General features: G+C 42.1%; 1 protein-coding gene across 15 annotated transcripts in view; it reads right to left on the reverse strand.

The window, feature by feature from the left end:
• ARHGEF33 (Rho guanine nucleotide exchange factor 33) overlaps window positions 1–27,994 on the reverse strand; it is a 145,975-nt gene that overhangs the window by 100,462 nt on the left and 17,519 nt on the right. For all 15 annotated transcript variants that reach the window (XR_010130000.1, XM_063695941.1, XM_063695947.1 and 12 more), the window contains 5 exons: window positions 13,043–13,152; window positions 11,097–11,146; window positions 3,444–3,608; window positions 2,688–2,809; window positions 1,260–1,402 (listed from right to left, as the gene is read on the reverse strand). Coding sequence is in view for 14 of the 15 variants with exons in the window: in XM_063695941.1 (XP_063552011.1) it covers window positions 1,260–1,402; window positions 2,688–2,809; window positions 3,444–3,608; window positions 11,097–11,146; window positions 13,043–13,067 (505 nt within the window). In the remaining variant the exon portion in view is untranslated. The remainder of the gene's footprint in view (window positions 1–1,259; window positions 1,403–2,687; window positions 2,810–3,443; window positions 3,609–11,096; window positions 11,147–13,042; window positions 13,153–27,994) is intronic.

Below are 27,994 nucleotides of genomic sequence, written 5' to 3' on the forward strand. Positions count from 1 at the left end.
GATCAAGTGAGTTTTCCCAGGCTGCACCTATCAGTCTCTCAATGAATTACGCAAATAGGTAAAAAAATAAAAATAAAAAGGCAAGCCGGGCATGGTGGCTCACGCCTGTAATCCCAGCACTTTGGGAGGCCAAGGCGGGTGGATCACTTGAAATCAGGAATTCAAGATGAGCCTGGCCAACAAGGTGAAACCCCTGTCTCTACTAAAAATACAAAAAATTAGCCGAGCATGGTGACGCCTGTAGACCCAGCTGCTTGGGAGGCAGAGGCAAAGGTGGGAGAATCACTTGAACACGGGAGGCAGAGGTTGCAGTGAGCCGAGATTGTGCCACTGCACTCCAGCCTGGGTGACAGAGCGAGACTCTGTCTCAAATAAAAATGATAATAAAAAATATTAAAAAGGCAAATCTTTACTTTGAAGTATGCCAGTTAAAAGCCACTTGATTTAGATTTTTAGATTCAGTTATTCAGAATACACATTGTCTATGAGTATATAAATCAAATTGTTCCATTCGTCTTAAGCATAGAAAACCACCAACCCTGTCTTTGACACACTGACAGTTGAGAAATCATTGAGTCTTTCTTTTGAGGACTTTCTACGTGAGACCATAAATCAGAGGAAATGTCATCTAAACAACGTTAATATCTACATTTATTTTTCTGTGTATAGGTGCTTTGCTAGACATGGTTGAGGATACAAAGACATGGCAAATTTTTTTTGTTTTTTACTTTTCCTGAGTTGAACGTAAGTTAATAACCAAAACTCTGACTTCCACTGGAAAGCCAGTTTCTTCGATACCATTTTTTAATATCTGTTCTAACATCCCTAAGGTCAGGAATGAGATTGGTAACTGTTTCAGCCCACAGGCAGCATCAGCTCTGGTTTTCCAGAGAAAGACAGGTGCTGAGTTAGACTGCCAATAAAATGACTTGTTAGAGTAAGTGATTTTTTTCTAACATTTCTGTCTTATGGGTTAGCATAGTAATGATTGTACAATAAATTATTTTTAATTCAATTGAAATTTAGAAGTATCCAGATTAGTATTCCCCCGAACACACACCAAAAAAAAAATATTTAAAATTGGGCACTCTTGTGGTCCCTTAGATCCTCTGGATTCTTCTGAATTCCAGTTACAAGCAGAAAAATTCTAGGCAATACACCATTTTCTTCTAACAAAGATGGAGGGTTTAAGCCCATTCTTAATTGGGGGAATTGGGAAAAAAATACTTGATTAATTCAGTATGATTTGTGAACTGTACCTTTTTCGTAGGCCTGAGAAGGCAAAAGGTTGGTAAAGTCTTCGCTTGGAAGAACAGGCTCAGGGATATTGATAGAACGAAAAGGACTTCCTTGTGCTTGGGCAGGCCCGGCCTGTGAGCTGTGCTCTTCTTTTTGAGTTTTCCTAGGAAAGAGAAACAAAGACAAGGCTATTCTGGTTCTTAATATCTGATAGGTTACGAGGAGATTCAGTTCAGAACAACTCAAGAAAATGTCTGAATTATTAGGTTGAACTACATAAATTGCTATTTTTGAAAATTAAAAGTGGTCAAATACTAGCAATTCATATGGTTCAACTTAATTCATCACCTCAGCTGGAGAAAAAACTTCAAATATTTACAAATCACCCTTCTAATTATAACATCCACATTCTTATTTTTTTGTTGCTGGCTTCCTTATCATCGGGATCTTTAGAGTTTGCAGTGGTGACAATTTGCTTGAAATGATTTATATTCGCTTAGCAATGCAACTCAAAAGTATCAGGAAGCAGCAGGTCCTCTCCTGAAAACAACCTATTCTCCAGGGTCACACACATATTATTCCTACATTTCTATTTTCAATTTGGTAATATTAAAAACACATAAGTAAGTTGAGCACTGCGGCTCATGCCTGTAATCCCACCACTTTGGGAGGCCAAGGTGGGAGGATCACTTGAGCCCAGGAGTTCAAGACCAGCCTGGGAAAACATAAGGAAACCCATTTCTATAATTTTTTTTTAAATTAGCTAGCGTGATGGCCACACCTATAGTCCCAGCTACTCAGGAGACTAAGGTGGGAGAATCATTTGAGCCCAGGAGTTCAAGGCTGCAGTGAGCTGTGATCATACCACTACTCCAGCGTGGGCAACAGGGTAAGATTCTGTCTCCAAAAAAAAAAAAAAAAAAAGAAAAGAAAGAAAAAAGGAAAAAGAAAACCAAATAAGTAGCAATAAAGATTATATATGTTTAATGGTGAAACTTTACTTGATTCAACCTAGTCCAGACATCGTTTAACATAAATTTATTTTCAACCCTAGAATTAAAATAATAATCTCATTAGAGACATTTTAGAAAGTTAATAAAAAAAGAAAATCACTGATGGTGCCACTATCTTAACACAACTATCATTATTTTTAAGTATATCTTTCTAGTTGTTATTTTACGTATTTTTACACTTGTAATCAAAGCATTCATGCCATTTTATGTCACTTTCATTTTACATATTGTATTAAATGGATTTTTCTATGTAATAGGTACCATCCATCTTTGGTATTAACCAATTTTAGAATTCTATAACCTCCATCGCATGCCAAGCTGTGGAGCACAGTGGCCAGCTAGCTATACACTGATAGTGGGGAAGGTGTACCAGGTGCCTCTGCAGAAGCCATTGCTTATGGGTTTGCCTTTGGTACATTTTTAAAAGACACTCACTTGGCTTTAACTTTTCGAGATTCTCTTCGCTTCTCCTGTTGAAGCTGCTCGATTTTCTGTTGCATTTCTTCTTGTTTGGAAGTGATGGCTTGGATCATCGACATGGCATTGCTCAGCTCTTCCTAAAAAATAAGAATTGCTATGTTTTAAAGTGGTACATGGGGTAAAAGTATATAACATAATCTAGCACACTGTACACTTTTAATACATATTTATTGAATGAATGAATGAATGAGAGATTAAAAAATTTACTTCCATCGTGGCCTCAAATTTTAACACAGAGCTCCAAAAAAGAAAACATGAAAGATATTTTTCCATGATAACTATGAATGGCCCAGAGGAAAAGTTCTTATATTTGGCTGCTATGGAAAAACGCAGTTTTCTTTCTTTTTTTTTTTTTTAAGACAGAGTCTTGCTCTGTCGCCCAGGCTGGAGTGCAGTGGCGTGATCTCAGCACACTGCAACCTCCACTTCCTGGCTCAAGCAATTCTCCTGCCTCAGTCTCCCGAGTAGCTGGGACTACAGGCGCCTGCCACCACACCCGGCTAATTTTTATATTTTTAGTAGAGACGGGGTTTCACCATATTGGCCAGGGTGGTCTTGAACTCCTGACCTTGTGATCTACCTGCCTCGGCCTCCCATAGTGCTGGGATTACAGGCGTGAGCCACCACACCCAGCCAGAAAAAGGCAAGTTTCTACTCCTGTTACTGAGACCAAAATTCTCTTGTCAGCAGGGAAATTAAAGAGGGGCCTACCTTGAAATAGTTTAATGAATTCTTCATCTCAGTAACTTTTTCTTCCATGGAACATCTGCAGCTCTTAACCTTTTCTTCCAAAGCATATTCTCCATGTTGAATTCTTGACAGTTCTTGCATTGCTTCTGTGAAACCAGTTTTGAGTTCAGAGGCTAGGGCCTGCAACTAAATAATGCATGAAAAGTTAATTCAATTTGCTGGAAATTACTGTAAGTGGCACCATTGGACCTTGAATTTTTCTTTTGTTTGAGAAACAAGCCTCCTGAAAATCTACAGACCTCATTTACTAGTGTACTTCAGTTTGGACAACTTAAGACAACCCTGGCCCCATTTATCTAAGAAAAAGAGTGTCTTCTTTATATATAGCATATGCTGAAGCTTGATAAATGACAAGAAAGCAAGCTGTTAATTAAGTTTACAAGTGCTTCTGCAAGCTTCTATTTATTCTAACACCTTTGATTAAAATGAGATTTGCTTGAAAAGAAACATGTATGTGAATCTTTATCCAATAACTCTTTGAATTCTGTGAAAGAAGAAAATGGGTCATATTCTCTCTGGTTATTATGAGAGGCAAGGAAATTCAGTTCTTGTTTTCTTAAGAAATTAAAGAATAAACAGAGTAACAACTAAGCATAACTGAGAATTTATCTGAAAGGAAAGAAGATTTTTTTAAAAAAAATACTCTTGGATGATATCATGGGAAAGGAGGTAACAGTATTTTCAATGACGGTGGGCTTTAACTCATAAGGAAGGCAAAGAAATATCTGGTAGGGTACGGTAGGAGCTCAGAATATTGTTGATGGTGATATGAATCATCTCCAGCAGTCAGTCCTGGTCATGCAGGTCAACTTTGACATCATGAAAGAGGTGTTTTGGATCAGGTAGGGTACAAATCCTAGTTCTACCCTAAAGTACTAGGACCTTAGGCATGTTGGTTAACTTTTTTGTAGCAGTTTCCTCGTCCATAAAATAGCTATAATAATATCTATTTCACAGGGCTGCCTTGAGAATTAACTGAGTAAATGTAGGTAAGCTGCCTACCATAGCGCATACTTGGTACACAGATGTTCAAGAAACGTTCATTCTTCTCCCCCTTTAGGTGGTAAATCAAAAAGTTAAGCACAAACAGAAATGTGGAGAAAATGGAGCACTTCTAAAGTTCAGTTTTATTTATTGAACAAATGAAAAAAGCATTTTCAACAGACAGTAAGTTAATAGTAACAACAGGATAATAACATTACTTTCTTGACATTTATGATCTTACACTCTATCAAGTGGAGGAACTCTTAGCTCCACATGTCTCTTTAAAACAGAACCATTTAGAAGATTTATCCTATAATCAAGTTTTTGTTGTTGTTGTTGTTTTGTCTTGTTTTCAGACAGGGTCTTGCTCTGTCGCCCAGGCTGGAGTGCAGTGGCATGATCTTGGCTCACTGCAACCTCTGCCTTCCGGGTTCAAGTGATTCTCCTGCCTCAGCCTCCCAAGTAGCTGGGATTACAGGCATGCACCACCACATCCGGCTAATTTTTGTATTTTTAGTAGAGACGGAGTTTCACCATATTGGTCAGGCTGGTCTTGATCTCCTGAACTCAGGTGATCCACCCTTCTTGGCCTCCCAAAGTGCTGGGATTACAGGCATGAGCCACTGTGCCCGGCCTCAAGTATTTTTACTTTAAAGGAATGAAAACTAAAGTCCAGATACCTTAACAAAGTTTCTTTGAATGTGTATTTCTGAACATTTTCAGAATCAGGTCATCCACATGATTCCCACCTGCAATGGCACCTCCCACTCACTATACAGTGACTTTGTCTCCTATATCACATTTTTAAAATATAGGATTTTGTGGTTCATTGTGCCTTACAAAGGATTGCTGGGAATAGAGAGCAATAAGAGGAATCAGAGAGATCATTTTGAGGAAAAAAGCAGGGCCTGTCAAGTATTTGGGGCTAGAAGGCTGGGAAACATCATGAGCAATCTATTTTTCATTTCAATCAGTTTTAATTATAATTAATCTTTGCAATGGATTTTGGCTCATGTCCTAATTCAGTCATCCTGGTGGATTAAATCACCAGATCAACCACTTTCTGATCTGGTAATTTTTCATTATGTAAATGTATCTTCTGTGAGCAAAATAAACAAAATTGATGGCTATATAACATTAAATCAAAAATGTATGTGAGTTTTAAAATTGGAAGAAGGAAAGCTGACATTCTTCTTAGCGACATTCACTTAGGTTTCCTGCTTGGAAAAAAAAAATAAAAAGGGAACCACTATCCAACAGAAATAGGTTTCATTATCCTTGCTCCCTTAGGCAGTTTTCTGCAGAGACCAAAAGGCAGCAGCAGACTCCTAGGAAAAGGACCTTCCTCCCTGCAGAACCCCAGCTCTCAAAAAATTATTAAAATTTTCCCCTAACAGCCAGGTGACATAGGAACTCTGGGAATTCTGAGGCTATTTTTGAGTCATGTGCCCATTTCCTACCAACATATTACTCTGAGCTCCATGGGTGCCTGCCACTGAAGTGTTGCTACTGCTTTGTAAACAGCTTCACAGCCCTGACCAGCCCGGGAGGGGAAGCCATCAGGAGAACACACACCTGATACAACATGTCACTTTTAAGATGCTGAGGGATCTTAGTATCTTTAGCCCCTACAGAGCGGTTTTCAACTACCAACCCTGACCACTCCCTTGTAAACTATGAATACTGTGAAGACACGATCTTAACATCTTTTCTCTGCTCTCTCTTCAGCTTTCTTTTTTGACAGCCCACAGCCCACCCCAAGGATTAGAAATGGGTGTCTACCTTGTTCTCCAGCGAGTTGAACACGTTCCTCATCTCGTTGATTTTTTCATGAAGCTGCTCTAGAGAGGTTATGATCCCTCCATCCTGCCGCTGGAGGCGGGCTCCCACTGGAGGTAGGTTCAGGGAAGACTTGTACTTCGAAGCCTACGGTACCACAGAGGGCATCTTAGGCTCAGAGAAATAGGGGAGAGGAGTCCGAATTCTTCCTATTTCCTGCTCTCAATTTCTGATTCTCAATTTTCTTTCTTTTCTTGGCTTCTTAACTCTTCTTAAGATGAATTTTAGTCAGTGTCTTCCAATTTTTTTTTTCATGAAAGATCCCTCAGGCCTCATACTTAATTTTCACAAATTTCAACTTGTGTTTTATGGACATTTCTTCCTTTTTGCCACATTACCCAGGCCAGGAGGCTACCAAGAAGTAAATTAGGGGGACTGGACCTGTACCTTGGGAACCTTGCAAAGTCATAAATGTCAAGGTTTGGGAAACCTCCCAATTCCTATGATTCTATAAAAGCAAAATCCAGGTGTTTCGCAGTGGCACATACATGATGGCAAGGAGGCGAAGGTAATTGCTTGGGTTTCCCCCTAAACCAGGGTCACTGCAGAAGCAACACGAGTTTTCTGCCAACTTCCATCTTCCAATTATTTAAAATACAAAGTGAGCAGCAAGTAGTCTGAATGTCGAGAGTAAACTTCCCATATCTACTCCTCTACATTCCCTGCAGAAGCTGACCCTTCAAATAATTCTTGCAGGGCCTTATTGAGACTGACATGCAGCCTGGTGTGCTTATTGATCCCTGGATACACCACAGGCCTAGAAGAGTTAACTTCTCTAGTATCAGAAGAACATTCCTCAATGGCAAAAAGAGACTGAGTCTCAATCAGGATTTACAAATCCTAGAAAACTTTCAATGGCAGTTTTGACGATGAAACCTATTACTGTAGGACTGGTTCCCATAGTGTCTCAATTAGAGGTCCTTTTGGCACATCACTTATTTTCTTAAATTATTTTCATTACAGAGAAAAATGAAGAAAAAAGAGAATCGCCAAGTAGAATCATTCCAAATTTCATTATTTCAGTATAACCATTAACACTCACATTTCCTTCTATTTTGTTCTATGCATATAAATGCAGATGTTTATATGGTTGAAATCACACTGCAGATACATTTTGATTCTACCTCTCTTTTTTCCCTCCTAATATTCTAATAAGGCATTTACAGTAGCCTTCAAAATTTTTCTAAATGTCTACTTTTGATGGCTACATGATATCCCATCCTATGAATTTGCCAGAGTTTACCTACCCATTCTCTTTTGTTGGAAATTTATGTTGCTTGTAATTTTTCAATGTTGTAACTAATGCTGTCATACTATGTTTTTGCTTTAAAATTTTGTATATATTTCAGATTATGTCCTTAGAATAAATTCCTTAATATGAAATGCCTGTGGGTCAAAGATGACCCAAAGGGGAAGCTACTATATCACAGAGGCAATATATTCAACTAATTAGTAACTATACAAATTATATTTGACCAGAGGATTTGAAAAGTTATAGCAATATGGCTGTATATTCTGGGAAACATTATATATGATATGTAATGTCCTAAATTCATGGATTTAGAAAAACATAACTTGAATAATAAAATACATAAAACAATAGAAATAGAAGAAGCCACAGTGTTTACATTCCTAAGGCTACAAGTGAGCTTAAAACACAGTTGGAGTTGAAATCATTAGTATGAGTGTTGGGCTAGCACTAAATTGTGCAGTTACCACATCTGTTGCCTTAATTATGGGATCCCCTCTCATGTTAATGGGATCATAATTTTAATAATCTATATGCAAAATGAAGTAATCTAGGGTGAAACAAGACCACCTGACTCGGGAAAAGAGCTCTGATTCAACGACTTTGAGAGGGGTATGTGCAGTGGACAAAGGATAAGAGAAAAAGGAAATAGGGAATAGACTTTTCTAAAAGTTTCTAACAATTACACACATTCACCAGAACTAAATATTATTAATTATTATTTGCTAATTAGTCAAAGTATAATACTCCTTATTTTAATCATTGCTTCTTTGAGCTTCAACTTTTTCTTAGCTATCTATAATTTTACTTTGGTAAATTGTCTGTGTTCTTTACTAATTTTCTACTAGGGTTTTAGAAGTTTCCATTTTTATTGACCTTCATGAACTACTTATTTATAATTAAACCTTTGAAATATTTGTTGTGTCTTTCTGATTTTGTTATTTGCCTCTGAATTTGTTTAAAATATTTTCATGATGGAAATAGTTTAAATTGTAAAGTGGATGAATTCTCAAATCTCTTTCTTTGTGATTTCTTCCAGTGCTTTTTAACTTAGAAAGACATTTCACATTTGGAGACAAAATAAATATTCACTTATTTTAAAATTTTATGGTTTGAATTTTTTTATATGTAAACCTTTAATCCACTTTGGCATTTGTTTTGATTAGGGTATGAAGTGAGGATCTCTTCTTTTTTTCCAAAGAACCAGACAAAATCTTTCCAACACTGTTTGGCACAAGACTGAATGACTGCATGAGACCTCTTGGCTCAAAGCAATATAGACATCTTGTAATATAGTCATCCATTCATTCATTCAACTCATATTTATTGAATATGTATTATATGCCAGGCATTGTACTTTACACTGAGAATACAACAGAGAGGAAAATGGACTAAATTCCTGCCCTTAGAGCTTACATTCTAGATGAGGAGACAGAAAATTAAAAAACAAACAAGGTGATACATACGATAATGTCAGGTGGGATAAGATCTATCCAGAAAATAAAATGAGATAGAGAATTACCAAAATATTATATTTTGCTTCTGGTGCCCTCCCTTCTAGTATAGATTTTATTCTATTATGGTTAACTCCTCCCCAGCTTCCCTTCTTTCTCTTTCTCTTCTTCTTTCTTTACTTCTCCCCTTTCTTCTTCTTCTTTTGGTTAAATGTTGCTTGGAGTAAACAGACTGGGGCTTAGGAAGTGTTCTTTTAAAACAAGGATGGGGTTATAATAGCATCACAGAGGTCATATAGACCAACTTCACTTCCATTGCTTTGTGTGTTCCACTGCGAACAGATGTACTAGGATTTGTAGTGCAATAAGATAATGAGGCCACCCCCACTGCAGCTATATTTAGCCAACATTCAGGGAGTGACCTACATAAAATCTATAACAGACTTTAAATCATACCTGACTTTAAAGAGGTACACATACTCATTCAAATGTTATACACAGGTCAGATGAGAACAGAGGGGAAGTGGGCAGGGAAAGCGTCTGGAGGACTTGGACCAGTGAAGCATCAAAGCAGCACTGAGTGAAGACCCGTTTTTTGCTTCTAGGCCTTTGTTCAAGCTAGTCCCCCTGCCCAAAACAACCTTACCTATACCTACTTGTCAAATGATCAACTTGTCCTTAAGTACCTAGCTCAAATCCTCCAGTCAATACTAATTCATTCCTTCCCCACAGAATTGTATCAATGCCTCTATCGCAATCCTTTCAACAGCCTACCTTGTAAGAGCTATTATTCTATGTGTTTTTCAGGCTGTGGACACATAAAAATCAATGAGAATGTCTGTTTCATCTGTTTAATCTGCCATGAGGCCAAGCAGTAGACTTTACACATAGTAACTGCTCAATAAATGCGTATTCAGTTGAAATGAGGCTCTTTCCCCCATTCATCCTACAGCTGTCCCGAGTCTAGGGGCAATATGGTTAAATAATGTTTTCATAATCCTGTGTTGACTTGCCCTAGTTTGGTTTATAGCAATGGTCTCTTACATGATAATTCTGGGAAGTAGTTGTCATTTTCACTTTACTGTCACTTAAACTCGACAAATCTAAATAATGTTTCCCCTAAACTATCTACCCTTCTGGACTCCTGTATTTCTGCTTGTGAGAGCACTCTTTTTCCTAGTTACCAGGGCTTAAAACCTTAGATCAACTTTGAAAGCATCCTTTCTCCCAACTCCCACGAAGCTCTGTCAATGTTTCTTCCTTTTCACATATTTCAGACAGCACTGCCTGAAGTCTGTAGAGAAGCATGGGTTTGGTTTCCCTAGCCCAAGCTGCTTTTATATTACAAATTATGTCAGAATAAAGTTCCATGATTTTTAAGAACAGAGATGTGCTTTAAATTTACAGTTGGGAGACAGAAGCCAAGTAAATACCACTTAGAGGACCAAAACAATCTCATATGACTCTTACTGCAAAGATGTTTTGCAGAACTTTTATCTTCCTTGTAAAGCAAATTGTTTCCATTGTTTAAAAAGAGCTTGAAAGTTTTTCCTGTACAGATATTTGAACATTTGCAATGTTACCCCCCTTTTCATTCTCAATTCTCCCTGCTAAAATAGAAAAGTAAGAAAAACAGATTTTGCCCTCTCCTCTCTGATGGAAATGTTATCTTGCAGTGTAATGGCCATGGCGACAGGGGCAGCAGGCAAGAGAAGCAGAGCTGAGGTGGGGGCGGTAGTGCTGCATTTTATAAATGAGATAACTTGTCTTTCAATAATGAGTTCTCAGCCAGGCACAGTGGTGCTCACCTATAGCCTCAGCTACTCAGGAAGCTGAGCTTGAGCCCAGGAGTTAAAGACCAGACTGGGCAACACAGCAAGACCCTGTCTCAAAAAAAAATCAGTTCTCTCCAAAGTACACTGTGAGTGGCGGGACCCACTGAGGTGCCTGTCTCACAGCCCTGTTAAGAGAAAAAGTGCAACGATATATGTGGAAGCACTTGTGAGTGCTAAAAACGTCTACACATAAAGAATAGTCAGTCATTGCTATTATACATGGGAGCATTCGAAACAATCAATTTGTCTTTACCTGGTAAATCTGCGTGGAAGGATTATTCACCGGCATATGTTCATTCTCTCCTGCAGGGAGAAAGAGCTTTGTTTAATCAACACTACTCATTCTGTCCCTATCCCCTCCAGATACATGCAGGGAATAAGGGAACTTACAGGATCCTACATTTGTGCCCACATGACAAGAAACCAATGATTCCAGGGGAACAAAAAATGAGCTGAAGTAGGTGGTGTCCATATTCACACATCCTAATCACTAAACCATTATCTGCCTGATATACTCTTGCAATAGAAAACCACGTTCTACTACAGTAGGGAAGTTTCTCAACCAAACTGAATGATGTGTGATTATTAAATAGCCACAAAGGAATTTGCAGGAAGTGTCTCCCTTACGTTCTTGAGGCTAACTGGAATTGACCTGCAGGGACAGTTCTACAGTCAGGAAGGCGGCTCTTCACCAGGCACTTAGTGACCTCAGCGAGCTTGCATAAAATATCCTCTACTTCTCCCACCTCTGATCTTTGACAGACTTCTGAACTCTGCCCTGCTGTCACTGCCAAATTCAGCTAAGGGAATCTTGCTGTCCTCCTGGGCAACAGGGCTGATAAAAGGAATTGTCAATGGAAAGGTTCTGGGAAGGATGCAGGCAGAAGAAAACAGTAATGTATAATACTAGACTTAGAGAAACACAGGGCACACACAGAGGAAGTGCTAGGTTGTAGAAAACCATTCACAGGCCAGGTGTGGTGGCTCACACCTCTAATCCCAGCACTTTGGGAGGCCAAGGCGGGCGGATCACCTGAGGTTAGGAGTTCAAGACCAGCTTGGCCAACATGGTGAAACCCTGTCTCTACTAAAAACACAAAAATTAGCTGGCTGTGGTGGCAGGCACCTGTAATCCCAGCTAGTCGGGAGGCTGAGGCAGGAGAATCGCTTGAACCCGGGAGGCGGAGGTTGCAGTGAGTTGAGATCGTGCCATTGCGTTCCAGCCTGGGCAACAAGAGCAAAACTCTGTCTCAAAAAAAAAAAAAAAAAAAAAGGAAAGAAAGAAAAGAAAAGAAACCATTCACAACCTAGAGAGAAAAAGAGGTTGGCCTGGAATGTACTTTTCAGCACCACATTGGTTGGCCATAAAGATGAGGCAATCCATGTAAAACATTCAGCTCGTTGCTTATCTGTTTAGCTTCATCTCCAGTGTGTCACACTGTATGCATCAAGCAGTTTATAGAGGAAGCCCCTGGTTGCAAACATTTGGTTGTGTGGATGTGTATATTGTTCTCCTAAGGCATGCTGGTACAGGAAACCCCTCCAACCTCGGTATTTAAGTCCATAAGTAATACATAACCTTAGCCCAGGATTTATACACACAGAAGACTGTCCCTATAAAATCGATATAATTTGAGGTTACCCAAACTTCCTGCATAAGCTTGAATAGATTATTTAGACAATTTCATACTATGTCCCAACAGCCTGGTATAATAACAGGAATCAGGGCTTGGGAGGAAAGATCCAGATCCCAGACCTAACTTTGATACTTTGCAGTTGTCACCTGACTTCCCTATGACTGTTTCCTCTTCCGTAAATTGGAGATGATAAGAGAATCTACTTCTATATAGTTGTTTTTATATGGTAAAGATTAAAAGAGAAAGCATTCATGCTTCTAGGCTAGTCTAGAAGGTGATAGATGTCTAGTAGTTGAATCTGTATCTTGGCCTTACCCAGCATGTTGTTCTGAGGGAGTCCTAAAGCTATTGCTAAGAAAAATAAAGTAACAACACAGACCAAATTCTAATAGCATTTCCTATTTTTTCAGCACCCAGTCTATATTCTTCATAGTCATTATATGATGATAGGGAAATGAAAATAGTTAACATACTGTCATGTCTCGAGACAGTGGTAAGACAAGACAAAAACCTACATTCCTCGAATCCTAAGTCCTAAAGCAAGACATAGGAAAAATCTGACCTTGCTTTGTTTTGGTTTTTTCCATAGTGCCGGTTACTTCTCTTCTCCAGCTTATTCTTCAACATTGCATCCTCATCGTCCTGGCTCAGGCCACCTCCTCTTCCCTGCACCTGTCAATTCAAATCAAGAGTAAGGGATAACAAGTAAAACTGTCAAAGAAACTGTATTTACTTCATATATTAGTAAAAAAATTGAAATGAACACAGCTTGAGGTACATGAAATTTCAGAAGAGGAAAAATATTAAATTAAGTAAACATTTAGCATAAAGGTAAATATTTTGTGAATACATATGAAATTCATTATTCAAATTTAGGGTAGTTTTTCAAAATGCTACATTCTTATTTGGATCAAATCCATTAATTAAGATCTATTGGTTTGATTAGCAAGTTATATTTTAAAGAAATTTTATTTTATTTATTTATTTTTCAAACAGGGTCTTGTTCTGTCACCCGGGATAGAGTGCAGTGATGCAGTCATGGCTCACTGCCGCTTTGACCTCCTGGGCTCAAGTGGTCCTCCCACCTCAGCCTCCCAAATAGCTGGGACCACAGGCATATGCCATCATACCTGGATTTGTTTTTTTTTTTTTTTGTAGAGATGGGGTCTCCCTATGTTGCCCAGGTTGTTCTCAAACTTCTAGGCTCAAGTGATCCTCCAACCTTGGCCTCCCAAAGTGCTGAATTACAGGTGTGAGCCACCACACCCAGCCCCAGGAAAATTATCTTAAGGAGAAAAAACTTGAGCAGATATGAAGGCCAATACATCTGTTTCTATTCCATTAAATAGTATGTTCCTTGATAGCCTTGTCCCCACTTTCGGCATCTGGTAGACTCCTTTGCACCCAGGAAATGCTTAGCAAATGTGCTGTGTCTGACACGACCATTAGACATGAAGCTGCAAGGTCAGAATGCAGTCTAACACACAGTCAGTGTTGTGGATACTGGCCCTCTTTTTAGCCATCCAGCATTTTAACCCCTTCCTAAGTTTGAAGAATTCCCCTGCCTTATGAGACTTGATCAGATGCCTCCCACTGTAGAGGCTGAAAAAGCCAGGTTCTTCTAGCCTCCCTTGCAGCTAAGGCATGATAGATACATGACCTGGGACATATCACTCAGATGCACCTACCCCAATTAACACTGGCAGTTGCAAAAAGAATTCCTAAGGCAGATACTTGATATTCTTTCTACCTTCTAAGACAGCAGTGGCAGCGAGGGTAGTGGTGGTGACCATTATCTGTTAGAAACATATTAGGAAATTCAAGGTTCTGCTTTCAGTGCTTTCCTCACTAGGACAGTTGTACTATGTGATTTAGGCATTGCTGCTGGCCGTAGAATCCCAAACTCGATTCTCCAGCCTCCCAGCAATTCCATGAGCTGTCCATCTCCTTTCAACAAATTCCTCTCCTGCTTAAATCAGCCAGAGATTGTTTTCTGTTGCTTACAACTAAGAAACCTGATTGAAACAATACAAATATATGAACACTATCGAAGATTAAGAAAACTCAAGTTTAAACTTTGTTCATCACTTAGAATAGACAAATCTAATCTATAGTGACAAAATGCAGATCAACAGTTACCTAGAGCAGGAGGTGGAGGGATAACTGGGAAATGGCACAGGAAACTTTTTTTTTTTTTTTTTGAGACACGGTCTCGCTCTGTTGCCCAGGCTGCAGTGCGGTGGCCTTATGATGGCTCACTGGAGCCTTGAACTCCTGGGCTCAAGTGATCCTCCCATCTCAGCCTCCTGAGTAGCTAGGACTACAGGTGGATGCCACTATGCCTGGCTAATTTTTTTATTTTTGTAGAGACAGGAGTCTCACTATGTTACTGAGGCTGGTCACAAACTCCTGGGCTCAAGCGACTCCCTTCCTTGGTCTCTCAAAGTGCTCAGATTACAGTCATGAGCCACTATGCCTGGCTGCACAGGAAACTTTTTTGGATGATAGAAATGTTCTACTGCTTAATTGTGTTAGTGGTATATTGGTGCACAAATTTGCCAAAACTCATTGAATGTATATTTTAATTGGGTGCATTTTATCTTACATAAATTATACCTGAAGAAAGTTGATTTAAGACTTCATTATGGGCTCGATGCGGTGGGTCACGCCTGTAATCCCAGCACTTTGGGAGGCTGAGGTGGGCGGATCACTTGAGGTCAGGAGTTCGAGATCAGCCTGGCCAACATGGTGAAACCCCGTCTTTACTAAAAATACAAAAATTAGCCAGGCATGGTGGCAGGTGCCTGTAATCCCAGCTACTCGGGAGGCTGAGGCAGGAAAATCACTTTAACCTGAGAGGCAGAGGTTGCAGTGAGCTGAGATCACACCACTACACTCCAGCCTAGGTGACGTAGCGAGACTCCATCTCAAAAAAAAAAAAAAGAAGGCTGGGTGCAGTGGCTCACACCTGTAATCCTAGCACTTTGGAAGGCCAAGGTGGGTGGATCACCTGAGGTCAGGAGTTCCAGACCAGCCTGGCCAACATGGAGAAACCCTGTCTCTACTAAAAATACAAAATTAATCGGGCGTGGTGGCGCATGCCTGTAATCCCAGCTACTCAGGAGGCTGAGGCAAGAGAATCACTTGAACCTGGGAGGCAGAGGTTGCAGTGAGCTGAGCTCGTGCCATTGTACTCCTGCCTGGGCAACAAGAACGAAACTCTGTCTCAAAAAAAAAAAAAAAAAAGACTTTATTATAAAATATGGAGTGTGTCCAAACCAAAAGAAAAAGACTTTTTTATTCACATACTGAGGTTTATAAAGCAAAATAATAAGTTGGCAGGGTGGGAGGGTACACACAGGTAAAAAGCCATTGGGAAATAGCTACATGGTTATAAATGAGGAATATAAAGAAAAGCCCAAAGTCAAGGCCATATGCTGTTTAAACTCTTTCACATTTTTCACGTAAGCATAAAAGTTATGTCAAACTAGGGCATCTTTCCTAACTATCTTGAATCTTTTTTCATTGCTGATACAAATATTACTAAGATGAAAACTTTCTTCTCCTTAGCAATTGTTAATTTACTTGATATCTAATCCATTCTAGGATGAATATAATTAAATCACAGAATGTTACAGCCAAAGAGACTCTGAGAAAATTATTCTATCCAAGTTCTTCATTTGTAAAAGAAGCAAATGAGACCTAAGGAGGGGAAGAGAAGTGGCCTGCCCAAAGCCATCCGGCTTTAAAAACGGTCTTTAGAAGTGATTTCTGTTACTATTTGGGGGAAGAAAATCTTTAAATATGCAAAGCCATATATTTATGGGATTTTTGTGGGTGATTTTTCCTGGAGATTTAGTCGTTAGTCTACAACTAATTGAAAACAACAACAACAACAAAATCCATATATCATAGGTAAAATGAAAACTTACACATTTTCTGAGCTAGAATATCCCCATGCTCATATGGTCACATATGTACATATGACAACTTATTTCAAGACATAATACTTTCTTTTATTTTATTTTTTGTAGAGACAGAGTCTTGCTCTTCCCAGGCTGGAGTGCAATGGCATGATCATAGCTCAACGTAACCTCGAACTCTTAGGCTTAAGGGACCCACCTGCCTCAGCCTCCCAAGCAGCTCAGACTATAGGCATGTGCCAGCACTCATGGCTAACTTTTCACTTTTTGTAGAGACAGCGTCTCCCCATATTGCCCAGACTGTTCTTGACCTCTTGGCCTCAAGCAATTCTTCCACTTTGTCCTCTCAAAATGTTGGGATTACAGGCATGAGCCACCATGAGACATAATAAACACGTGTGATGGATAGTAAGTTAGAAATTTTATTTAGTAAATTACAAAAGGAACAAAACTACATTAGAGGCCAGGCATGGTGGCTCATGCTTGTAATCCCAGCACTTTGGGAGGCCGAGGCAGGTGGATAGCTTGAGGCCAGGAGTTCAAGACCAGCCTGGCCAACATGGTGAAACCCCACTCTACTAAAAATTTAAAAATTAGCCAGGCGTGGTGGCACACGCTTGTAATCCCAGCTACTCAGGAGAATTGCTTGAACCCAGGAGGCAGAGATTGCAGTGAGCCGAGATCGCGCCACTGCACTCCAGCCTGGGGGACAGGGCGAAATTCTGTCTCAAAAAAAAAAAAAAAAAAAAAGTCAATAAAAAAACTATATTAGAGAAAATTTGGAAACTATACAGGGGACAAAGCAACTATAACGCCTCTACTTAAACAACTATCATGATCACTTGTTTGTATTGCCTGTTAATATTTTTTCTCTGGAATGTTTTACATAATTATTAATGAAGCCTACCTAAAATTTTGTAACTACCTTTCCCACCTATATTATAGCATAAACATTTTACTTTCTTTTAAAAATTGGAGCTCTCCCTCTCCCTCTCCCTCTCCCTCTCCCTCTCCCTCTCCCTCTCCCTCTCCCTCTCCCTCTCCCTCTCCCTCTCCCTCTCCCTCTCCCTCTCCCTCTCCCTCTCCCTCTCCCTCTCCCTCTCCCTCTCCCTCTCCCTCTCCCTCTCCCTCTCCCTCTCCCTCTCCCTCTCCCTCTCCCTCTCCCTCTCCCTCTCCCTCTCCCTCTCCCCTCTTTCCACGGTCTCCCTCTGATGCCGAGCCGAAGCTGGACGGTACTGCTGCCATCTCAGCTCACTGCAACCTCCCTGCCTGATTCTCCTGCCTCAGCCTGCCGAGTGCCTGCGATTGCAGGCGCGCACCGCCCCGCCTGACTGGTTTTCGTATTTTTTTGGTGGAGACGGGGTTTCGCTGTGTTGGCCGGGCTGGTCTCCAGCTCCTAACCGCGAGTGATCAGCCAGCCTCGGCCTCCCGAGGTGCCGGGATTGCAGACAGAGTCTGGTTAACTCAGTGCTCAATGGTGCCCAGGCTGGAGTGCAGTGGCGTGATCTTGGCCCACTACAACCACCTCCCAGCCGCCTGCCTTGGCCTCCCAAAGTGCCGAGATTGCAGCCTCTGCCCGGCTGCCGCCCCGTCTGGGAAGTGAGGAGCGTCTCCGCCTGGCCGCCCATCGTCTGGGATGTGAGGAGCCCCTCTGCCTGGCTGCCCAGTCTGGAAAGTGAGGAGCGTCTCTGCCCGGCCGCCATCCCATCTAGGAAACAAGGAGCGCCTCTTCCCAGCCGCCATCACATCTGGGAAGTGAGGAGCCTCTCTGCCCGGCCGCCCATCGTCTGAGATGTGGGGAGCACCTCTGCCCTGCCGCCCAGTCCGGGATGTGAGGAGCGTCTCTGCCCGGCCACCCCGTCTGAGAAGTGAGGAGACCCGCTGCCTGGCAACCGCCCCGTCTGAGAAGTGAGGAGCCCCTCCGCCCGGCAGCCACCCCGCCCGAGAAGTGAGGAGCCCCTCCGCCCAGCAGCCACCCCGTCTGGGAAGTGAGGAGCATCTCCGCCCGGCAGCCACCTCGTCCGGGAGGGAGGTGGAGGGATCAGCCCCCCGCCCGGCCAGCCACCCTGTCCGGGAGGTGAGGGGCGCCTCTGCCCGGCCACCCCTACTGGGAAGTGAGGAGCCCCTCAGCCCGGCCAGCCGCCCCGTCCGGGAGGGAGGTGGGGGGGTCAGCCCACCGCCCAGCCTGCCACCCTGTCCGGGAGGGAGGTGGGGGGGTCAGCCCCCCGCCGGGCCAGCCAACCCGTCCAGGAGGGAGGTGGGGGGGGGGTCAGTCCCCCGCCCGGCCAGCCGCCCCGTCCGGGAGGGAGGTGGGGGGGCCAGCCCCCCGCCCGGCGAGCCGCCCCGTCCGGAAGGGAGGTGGGGGGGTTAGCCCACCGCCCAGCCTGCCGCCCTGTCCAGGAGGGAGGTGGGGGTTCGGCCCCCCGCCTGGCTGGCCACCCGGTCCGAGAGGTGAGGGGCGCCTCTGCCCGGCCGCCCCTACTGGGAAGTGAGGAGCCCCTCTGCCTGGCCAGCCGCTCTGTCCGGGAGGGAGGTGGGGGGGTCAGCCCCCCGCCCGGCCAGCCACCCCGTCCGGAAGGGAGGTGGGGGGGTCAACCCCCCGCCTGGCCAGCCGCCCCGTCCGGGAGGTGAGGGGCACCTCTGCCCGGCCGCCCCTACTGGGAAGTGAGGAGCCCCCCCCGCCCGGCCAGCCGCCCCGTCCGGGAGGGAGGTGGGGGGGTCAGCCCCCCGCCAAGCAAGCCGCCCCGTCCGGGAGGTGAGGGGCGCCTCTGCCCGGCCGCCCCTACTGGGAAGTGAGGAGCCCCTCAGCCCGGCCAGCCGCCCCGTCCGGGAGGGAGGTGGGGGGGTCAGCCCACCGCCCAGCCTGCCACCCTGTCCGGGTGGGAGGTGGGGGGTCAGCCCCCCGCCTGGCCAGCCGCCCCGTCCGGGAGGGAAGTGGGGGGGTCAGCCCACTGCCCAGCCTGCCGCCCTGTCCGGGAGGGAGGTGGGGGTTCGGCCCCCCGCCTGGCCAGCCGCCCCATCCGGGAGGTGAGGGGCGCCTCTGCCTGGCCGCCCCTACTGGGAAGTGAGGAGCCCCTCTGCCCGGCCAGCCGCCCCAACCAGGAGGGAGGTGGGGGGGGTCAGCCCCCTGCCCGGCCAGCCACCCCGTCCGGGAGGTGAGGGGCACCTCTGCCCGGCCGCCCCTACTGGGAAGTGAGGAGCCCCTCTGCCCGGCCACCACCCCGGCTTGGAGGTGTACCCAACAGCTCATTGAGAACGGGTCATGATGACAATGGCGGTTTTGTGGAATGGAAAGGGGGGAAAGGTGGGGAAAAGATTGAGAAATCGGATGGTTGCCGTGTCTGTGTAGAAAGAGGTAGACATGGGAGACTTTTCATTTTGTTCTGTACTAAGAAAAAATTCTTCTGCCTTGGGATCCTGTTGATCTGTGACCCTACCCCCAACCCTGTGCTCTCTGAAACATGTGCTGTATCCACTCAGGGTTGAATGGATTAAGGGCGGTGCAAGATGTGCTTTGTTAAACAGTTGCTTGAAGGCAGCATGCTCGTTAAGAGCCATCACCACTCCCTAATCTCAAGTACCCAGGGACACAAACACTGCGGAAGGCCGCAGGGTCCTCTGCCTAGGGAAACCAGAGAACTTTGTTCACTTGTTTATCTGCTGATCTTCCCTCCACTATTGTCCTGTAACCCTACCAAATCCCCCTCTGCGAGAAACACCCAAGAATGATCAATAAAAAAAAAAAAATAAATAAAAAAAAAAAAAATAAAAATAAAAATTGGACCATGGCTGGGTGCAGTGGCTCATGCCTGTAATCCCAGCACTTTGGGTGGCCAAGGATGGAGGATTGCTTGAGGCCAGGAGTTCAAGATTACCCCGGGCAACATAGCAAGATCCCATCTCTGTAATGGAAAAAATAAAATAAACATAGGATCATTATTGTTGTACAGATAAAATACATGAAGAAAAAACTTTTTAAAAATTAAAAAAAAATGGACCATTATTATTTATACTGTTTTTATTGTGGCTGTTTGAGCAGAGATAAAAGTGTTCCTCCCCAATCCCAACTGATGTTAATAATCTCTGGTATTTTTTCCATCCTCATATAATTGCACAAAATCATATACAGAATATACATATATGGAGTGGGGTTGTTATTGTAGGTTTATATATTGTACTTCTCTGCATCTCACTCCCACGTAATACATTGTGGCAATCTCTCCAAGTTAATTGATATAGATCTAAGAAATTACTTTTTTTTTTTTTTGAGATGCAGTCTCACTGTTGCCCAGGCTGGAGTACAGTGGTGAGATCCAGGCTCACTGCAACCTCCGCCTCCTGGTTTCAAACTATTCTCCTGCCTTAGCCTCCCAAGTAGCTGGGATTATAGGTGTGTGCCACCATGCCTGGATAATTGTTGTATTTTTAGTAGGGATGGGTTTCACCATGTTGGCCAGGCTGGTCTTGAACTCCTGACTTCAGGTGATCCGCTTGGCTCAGCCTCCCAAAGTACTGGGATTACAGGCGTGAGCCACCACACTTGGCCCTAAGAAATTACTTGTAATGACTGCATAATATTCCATGGTACAAATGAACTGTGTTAATCATTTCTCCACTGATGAACATTCCCTTTATTTTCATTATTTTGCCATGGCAAACAATGCCGCAACAAACATCTTGGTACATAGAGCCTTACATGTTGGTGCTTTTATTTATGTGGAGTTTCCATAGATGTGACTAGGCTGCTTTCCAAAAAGGCTATAACTATTCTCATTTCCCCCAGGAATATTCATTGCCTGAATACCTTTCTCCTGCATTCCAGCCAATAGTGGATGTTAACATTTTTAGTTCTTGTTGGTCAGATGGGTGACAAGTGATAGTTTATAGCTACTTTTGCTGATTGCTGGTGCTATTGAGCATCTCTGTATCATATACTTACTATAAGTTTAGATTTGCTCGTCTGTCAATTATCTAATCCTCTGATTTGCCTAATTTTCTTTTGGGTTATCTGCCTTTTTTTTTTAACCAAGGAGTGACAGCTTCTAAATAATACGTATTAACTGTTTATTTGTTATATGCAATATTTTTCCCATTTATCTTTTTGTCTTTTGACTTTGTGGTCACTTTTGCTATTGAAATATTCTTTTTATTTTTTTTTTCTGAGACAGAGTCTTACTCTGTCCCCCAGTGCAGTGGCACGATCTCGGTTCACTGCAACCTCCACCTCCTGGGTTCAAGTGATTCTCATGCCTTGGCCTCCTGAATAGCTGGGATTACAGGCATGCGCCACCACGCCCAGCTAATTTTTTGTATTTTTAATATAGATGGGTTTTTGCCATGTTGGCCAGGCTGGTCTCAAACTCCTGGTCTCAAGTGACCCACCCACTATGGCCTCCCAAAGTGGTGAGATTACAGGCATGAGCCACCTTGCCCAGCTGGTACATTGTTTTTGTTTTTTATTCTATTTTATTTTGTCATTAAGCTTATGTTAGCCATAATGAATTGGAAGTTTTTCATCTTTTTCTATAACCTATAAAAACTTCAATTACATTGGAATTATCAGTTCTTTAAAAGATAATAGAGCAGAGCTATGAAACCATTTGATCTTTTAAAAAAGTAGTCAGATCTTCAAGGCCTTTTCAATTTCTTCAAAAGAAATTTATCTAGGCAGCTTTTCAACTTAATTAGTCACTTGTATTTTCCTAGGAAACTACGTATTTCCTTAAGTTCATCAAATTTGTTGACAAAGCCTGTAGTCTCAGCTACTTGGGAGGCTGTGGTGGAAGGATCATTTGAGCCCAGTAGCTCAAGGCTGCAGTGAGACACGATTGCACTACTGCACCCCAGCCTGAGCGACAGAGCAAGATCCTGTCTCAAAAAAAAAAAGAAAAAAAAATTTGTTGACAGAGCACAAGCATTTTCCCATATGCTATATAAGGAATGGTGGAGACAGAATGAACTTTTGTTGAACAGCTGCTATATGCCAAACATGATGCTTCATATTTTATTTATATTTTCTCATTTAATTAAATTCTCATATTGATTCTGTTGAGGATGTATCATTATCCCCATTTTCTAGATGAGAATACTGAGGCTTGGGAAAATGAGGTAATAATATGCCCAGGATCATGGCATACAGAGCCAGAATTGTAATTCAGGCAGGTCCATATGATTTCAGAACTGGTTCTTTCATTTATTACTCCTGGCTTTCTCCAGATAGTTTCAAAAATCATTATATTTATTGACTAAGAAATAGTTGCTTGAGAAAACATGTCATCATTTTCTTTCCCTCCCCCAATTATTAGGGTAATTTTCATTTTTTACTATAATAAATGGATATACAAAGGAATAGAGTCCTTTTTCTTCATATTTAGGACATTTTTTCTTAAGTTTCCAGAACAGAATTTCTAGGTTGACGAGAATGACTGTAATAATGAATATGTATTAAAGGGTACAGTTTAAAAGGGAGCTTAATAACAGGATTACACAGAAAGGTAATATGACTTATTTTGGAAAAAGCCTTGCTATGATTATGAAAGTCCCTTTGAGATCTCACTTGTAGTCTGCTCTTCATTTTGTACTGGGAATCTCTCACTCTGAGCCTAGTGATTCTTCACTGTGCCCTTGATAGCCCTTGAATCACTGCCTGCCTTTGAATAAATAACCATCAGATGCTGCCACATGCCTCTCACCAAGTTAATGTGGCTCCTATTCCTCCCTGACCTTCCTCATTTCTTTCCGTCTCTACAGTTGCAGTGCTAACCTCTAAAAACACCCATTCAGGCCTTGGCAGACACTGGGGAAAATAATGTTAAGTGAGCCTGTTGGTCTCTATATCATGCCTGATCATGTTACAAAGCCATGGTTTTCAGTTTATATTTTTTGAAGCCCAGGCTTTCTTGAGTCTGTCTTGAGTGGAGAGAGGAAGCCACCAAGCTGGTGGGGTTCTGGGTCCCCCTTTTTACCCCCTTCAACCAGAGCCTCTCTGTTCTTGTCTGATTCACGTACTACAGCTTTGGGGGAAGCACTTCCTTTTTTTATTTTTTTATTTTTTGAGACAGGGTCTCACTCTGTTACCCAGGCCAAAGTACAGTGGCATGATCATGGCTCACTGCCTCAACCTCCTGGGCTCAAGCAATCCACCTGCCTCAGCCTCTCAAAGTGCTGGAATTACAGGCATGAGCCACAGTGCCTGGCGGGGAAGGATTTCCTTTGAAGATCAGTTTCTGCTGTTTAAAAACAAAGGTTTTAAAATTATTGATATAGAGAAATAAGAATGTTGAAACAATAAGAAGTTATAGCCATATTTGTGTAAAATTAATTCAGAAAAATTTTTTAAAATAATAAGTTAACAGAAACCTAAAGAATACTGAAAAGTCTCCTGACCCTCCCCTAGACTGACCTAGAACGTGTACCCTCCTCCCCACATACACACATAAGACTACAAAAACTGAGGATTGTCTATTACTTTCCAATTACTGCTGTGACAGAAAAGGAAAGTTTGGCACTTTGGGGAATTGAAATTAATTGAAAGCAGACTTGAGTTAATTTCCATTTCAGTGTCCTTTATTGAATGGGTCTTTAGTGCACATTTCTAATTTAGTAGAATGGGAACTTTTTATGCTGGGGGGAGGGTGATGAGGAAATACTTTCCCCTGAAACTAAAATAATTCATCAGGACAAATCCTGTAGCCATTTTCAAGAAGAGAGTCTATATGATCTTTGTGGTGTAGAAAAAATGCTATAAACATTATGAAAAGGGCTATTTGCTTTTTTTTTTCTATAGAGCCTAAAAGCAACATTATTTTGTGACAGTAACACCCTGTTTGTTCATGCTTCGTAGTTTTCAAAGCACTCTCATGTATGTTATCTCACTTGATCACTACGGCAATGCTGTGCAGTGGGCCAAACACACGTTCCATTCATTTTATACCCAAGGAAGCCATAGCTCGTACAAATTATTTGCCCAAAGTTACACTGGAAGTCGCTTCAAGTAAGACCAGTAGTCTTTCTATGTTTCTCTAACTTTAAATAAACTGCCTCATGCCACAGTATTTCAAAGTACTCTAATTTAAGGTACCACTTTAAGGTACCATTGTCATTAAAAAAAGGTATCAATTCCTGTGTGGGCTCTGATAGCCATATGAGTAAACTGGTTGAATGGACTGATACAAGGAAGAAAGTTTTGGCAGGTCTGATGAGAGAAAGAGATTGAGAGAAAGAGAAATAATACAAAGTAGGACTAAAAAGAGGGATGTAACCACCAATTCACAGAATATGAAATATTATTTGTAAAATTCAATATGCAATATTTGTTGCCAATAATTTCTTTCTCTCTTTCTTTTTTCTTTTTTTGTAGCGACGGAGTCTTGCTGTGTCACCCAGGTTGGAGTGCAGTGGCAGGATCTCTGCTCACTGCAACCTCTGCCTCCCGGGTTCAAGCAATTCTGCCTCAGCCTCCCGAGTAGCTGGGACTACAGGCACAAGCCGCCACACCCAGCTAATTTCTTTTGTATTTTAGTAGAGACGAGGTTTCACCGTGTTGCCCAGGCTGGTCTTGAACTCCTGAGCTCAGGCAATCCGCCTGCCTCGGCCTCCCAAAGTGCTAGGATTACAGGCATGAGCCACCACACTTGGCCGCCAATAATTTCTAAAAGCTAAATGAAATGGATAATTTTCTAGGAAAACATACATTATTGAAATTTGTTTTAAAAACAGTAGAAATCTTTTTATCCAGAACAACTACCTGCAGAAAATATTAAAAGAGAAGGTCAAATATCTACTCCCCAATAGGAAATGATTCAGCATAATATCACAGGAAGGTTCTATAAATAACAGCGTCTGTGTTATTTAGTCTATGCTATAGATAGAATATATGTAAATAGCTAAATTTATTCTATGAGGTTCTGAGACCAACTCTAGGATAGCCTACATAAATAAATAAATAAATAAATAAATAACTATACGTATTCTAAATAAAATGTCAGAAAACAAAAATATAACACTATGATCAGCAAAGTTTGTTCTAGAAAATAAAAATTAATGGTTATAAAACTATTAATAGAATTAATTAATCAATGTAACGCAAGAAAACAAAGAGTACAGTGTGACCCTTAGAAGCAAAATGGTAAGGAGATAAGACAATTCTCACAATATGCAGATACACAAGTGCTTAAAACTAGGATACCTCAATGAAAATGCAGCTTTTTATGCCCACAACCAAAAAAAAAAAAAAATCATCCTTGAATACATAGCAATTTAAAGTGGCAAAGGTTATAAATTAAAGAATTAAAATTAAAATAGGGGTCTGGCACAGTGACTCATGCCTGTAATCCCAGCACTTTTGGAGTCCAAGGAAGGCAGTTAGCTTTAGCCCAGAAGTTGGAGACCAGCCTGGGCAACATGGCAAAACCCTGTCTCTACAAAAAATACAAAAAAAAAAAAAAAAAAAGAAATTAGCCAGTCGTGGTGGTGTACTACTGTAATTCCAGCCACTTGGAAGACTGAGGTGGGAGAATCACCTGAGCCCAGGAAGTCAAAGCTGCAGTGAGCCATGATACAGCCACTGCACTCCAGCCTGGGTGGCAGAGTGAGACCTGGTCTAAAAAAAAAAATTTTTTTTAATGAAATAAATAAAAGAATTAAAATAGGACTCTGCCATCAGACATCTCAAACAATAAGTGGCCTTATTTTGAAAATGGTCCTTGGTGCTCAAGTCAGCCCCTTACGTGACCCTTTGTCAAATATGGGTGCTGCTAGAAACAAGGTGGCTCCTGCCACTGAACCAGGTCACAAGGCCATCACCCCTCCTTAGTTAACTGCCTGCATGGCTGTCCCCTCCCCAGACTGTGAGCAACTAAGGGGTATACACGGAGTTTCATTCCTCTTTCTGTCTCCAGCTCCTGGCACCATTCTCAACATACTCTCAACAAATATTTATGGAAGTGACCTGAATTCTCATGCAGTAGACTACCAGTGAAACACGCTTTTTACTACAACTTGCTTCACATCAACAATAAAGACTTAGTGGTAAATATAGAGAGTTTGGCCTGAAGATTATTTTTATTAGGAAAAAAGCCCTATTTTATTTTAACAAGCAAAGTTCCACTGGCAGAAATATATCCCCTTGTTCCCACTCCCTGGCTTGAAAAACCAAGAGAGAGCAGGCTCTCCTAGTAAATGGTCCCACACCAAAACTAACTGTAGTGATGTTCATCATGGCCAGCAACGCCAAAGTGCCCAGAGCCAGTGAGAATAGGAGCAAAGCACAGAGAATAGGTAATTCCATAGCTCAGGAGCACAGAAGGCTCAGAAGTGAAATAACAAAGATCCTTCCATCCTCACTCCACTGGCATGTTAATTTTTTGTCGTTGTTCACCTAAGATCAGTCAGGATAGAGTAAATTGGTAGAGTTAACATGTGTCTACATCAGTCAAGAAAAAAAGAACATCAGCATGCTGTCACACACACAAAACCAACCACTGGCCAGAGATATTTTAAGTTTAAAAATGCCTCATTGAAGACATAACAACTTATCAAAAGTTTCAGATCAGGGCTGAAAGTCACTTCCAGGGGCTCTTCTGACTCATTTTAATACTTGACATACTTAACTGTGTCAGAACCAGATTTCGTGAGCCTGAATGTCTCATGGCCTCTGTGCCTGGTCAGGGAAGATATGCTTCATCTCTTTTCTTATCCTGATTTGACTCTCTTTAATCTCAATCTTTCAAACAGATTCTCTCCCTGGATTCATCTGAGTGGAAGTTAAAAGCCTCCTGGAGGCCAGGCACGGTGGCTCAAGCCTATAACTTTCAGCACTTTGAGAGGCTGAGGCAAAAGGGTCATTTGAGCCCAGGAGTTCGAGACCAATCTGGGCAACATAGTGAGACCCTATCTTTACAAAAAGTTTTGTTTTTTTTTTCAATTAGCCAGGCATGTTGGCATGCACCTGTAGTCCCAGCAACTTGAGAGGCTGAGGTGGGAGGATCGCTTGAGCCCAGGAGGTCAAGGCTGCAGTGAGTCATGATTGTGCCACTGCGCTACAGCCTGGATGACAGAGTGAGACCCTGTCTAAAAAAAAAAAAAAAAAAATCCTCCCAGAGACACTGTGCAAGAGGTAGAGAGCCCCAGTACAATGTTAATATCTACTTAAAAAGACAATAAAGTGACTGTCACTATACTTTCACTAAGTAAGTCCCAATTGATAGGAAGGAAAGACAAAGAAGGACAAGAGTGCTCTCCTGGGAAATGCTGGAGGGAAAGAACCCTGAGCTCCAGAGACAACTCCCTCCAGTCCTAGAGATGGCCCTGATTTGCAGAGGGGTACATTAACATGGAAAAACTTTAGTCCTCAGGAAATGTTCCTTCTGCTAAATCACAGGCAGTTGCAGGACTCCCAAGATCTGAACCAGGTGGCTGAGTTAGTAGTACCTTGTGAAACGGATCATCAGTCACCAAAGCTTAATTTAGGTGAGAGGGGAAACTAGGTTACTGCTGGCCCTCCTGGGAGAATTTTTTTCATAGTTCAGATGAAATGACATCCAATTTGGAGCTGCCTTTGGTGCTCTCAGAACAGCTAGAAAGGAGAAAAA

Source organism: Gorilla gorilla, chromosome 12, assembly GCF_029281585.2.
Source record: "Gorilla gorilla gorilla isolate KB3781 chromosome 12, NHGRI_mGorGor1-v2.1_pri, whole genome shotgun sequence".
NCBI lineage: Eukaryota > Metazoa > Chordata > Mammalia > Primates > Hominidae > Gorilla > Gorilla gorilla.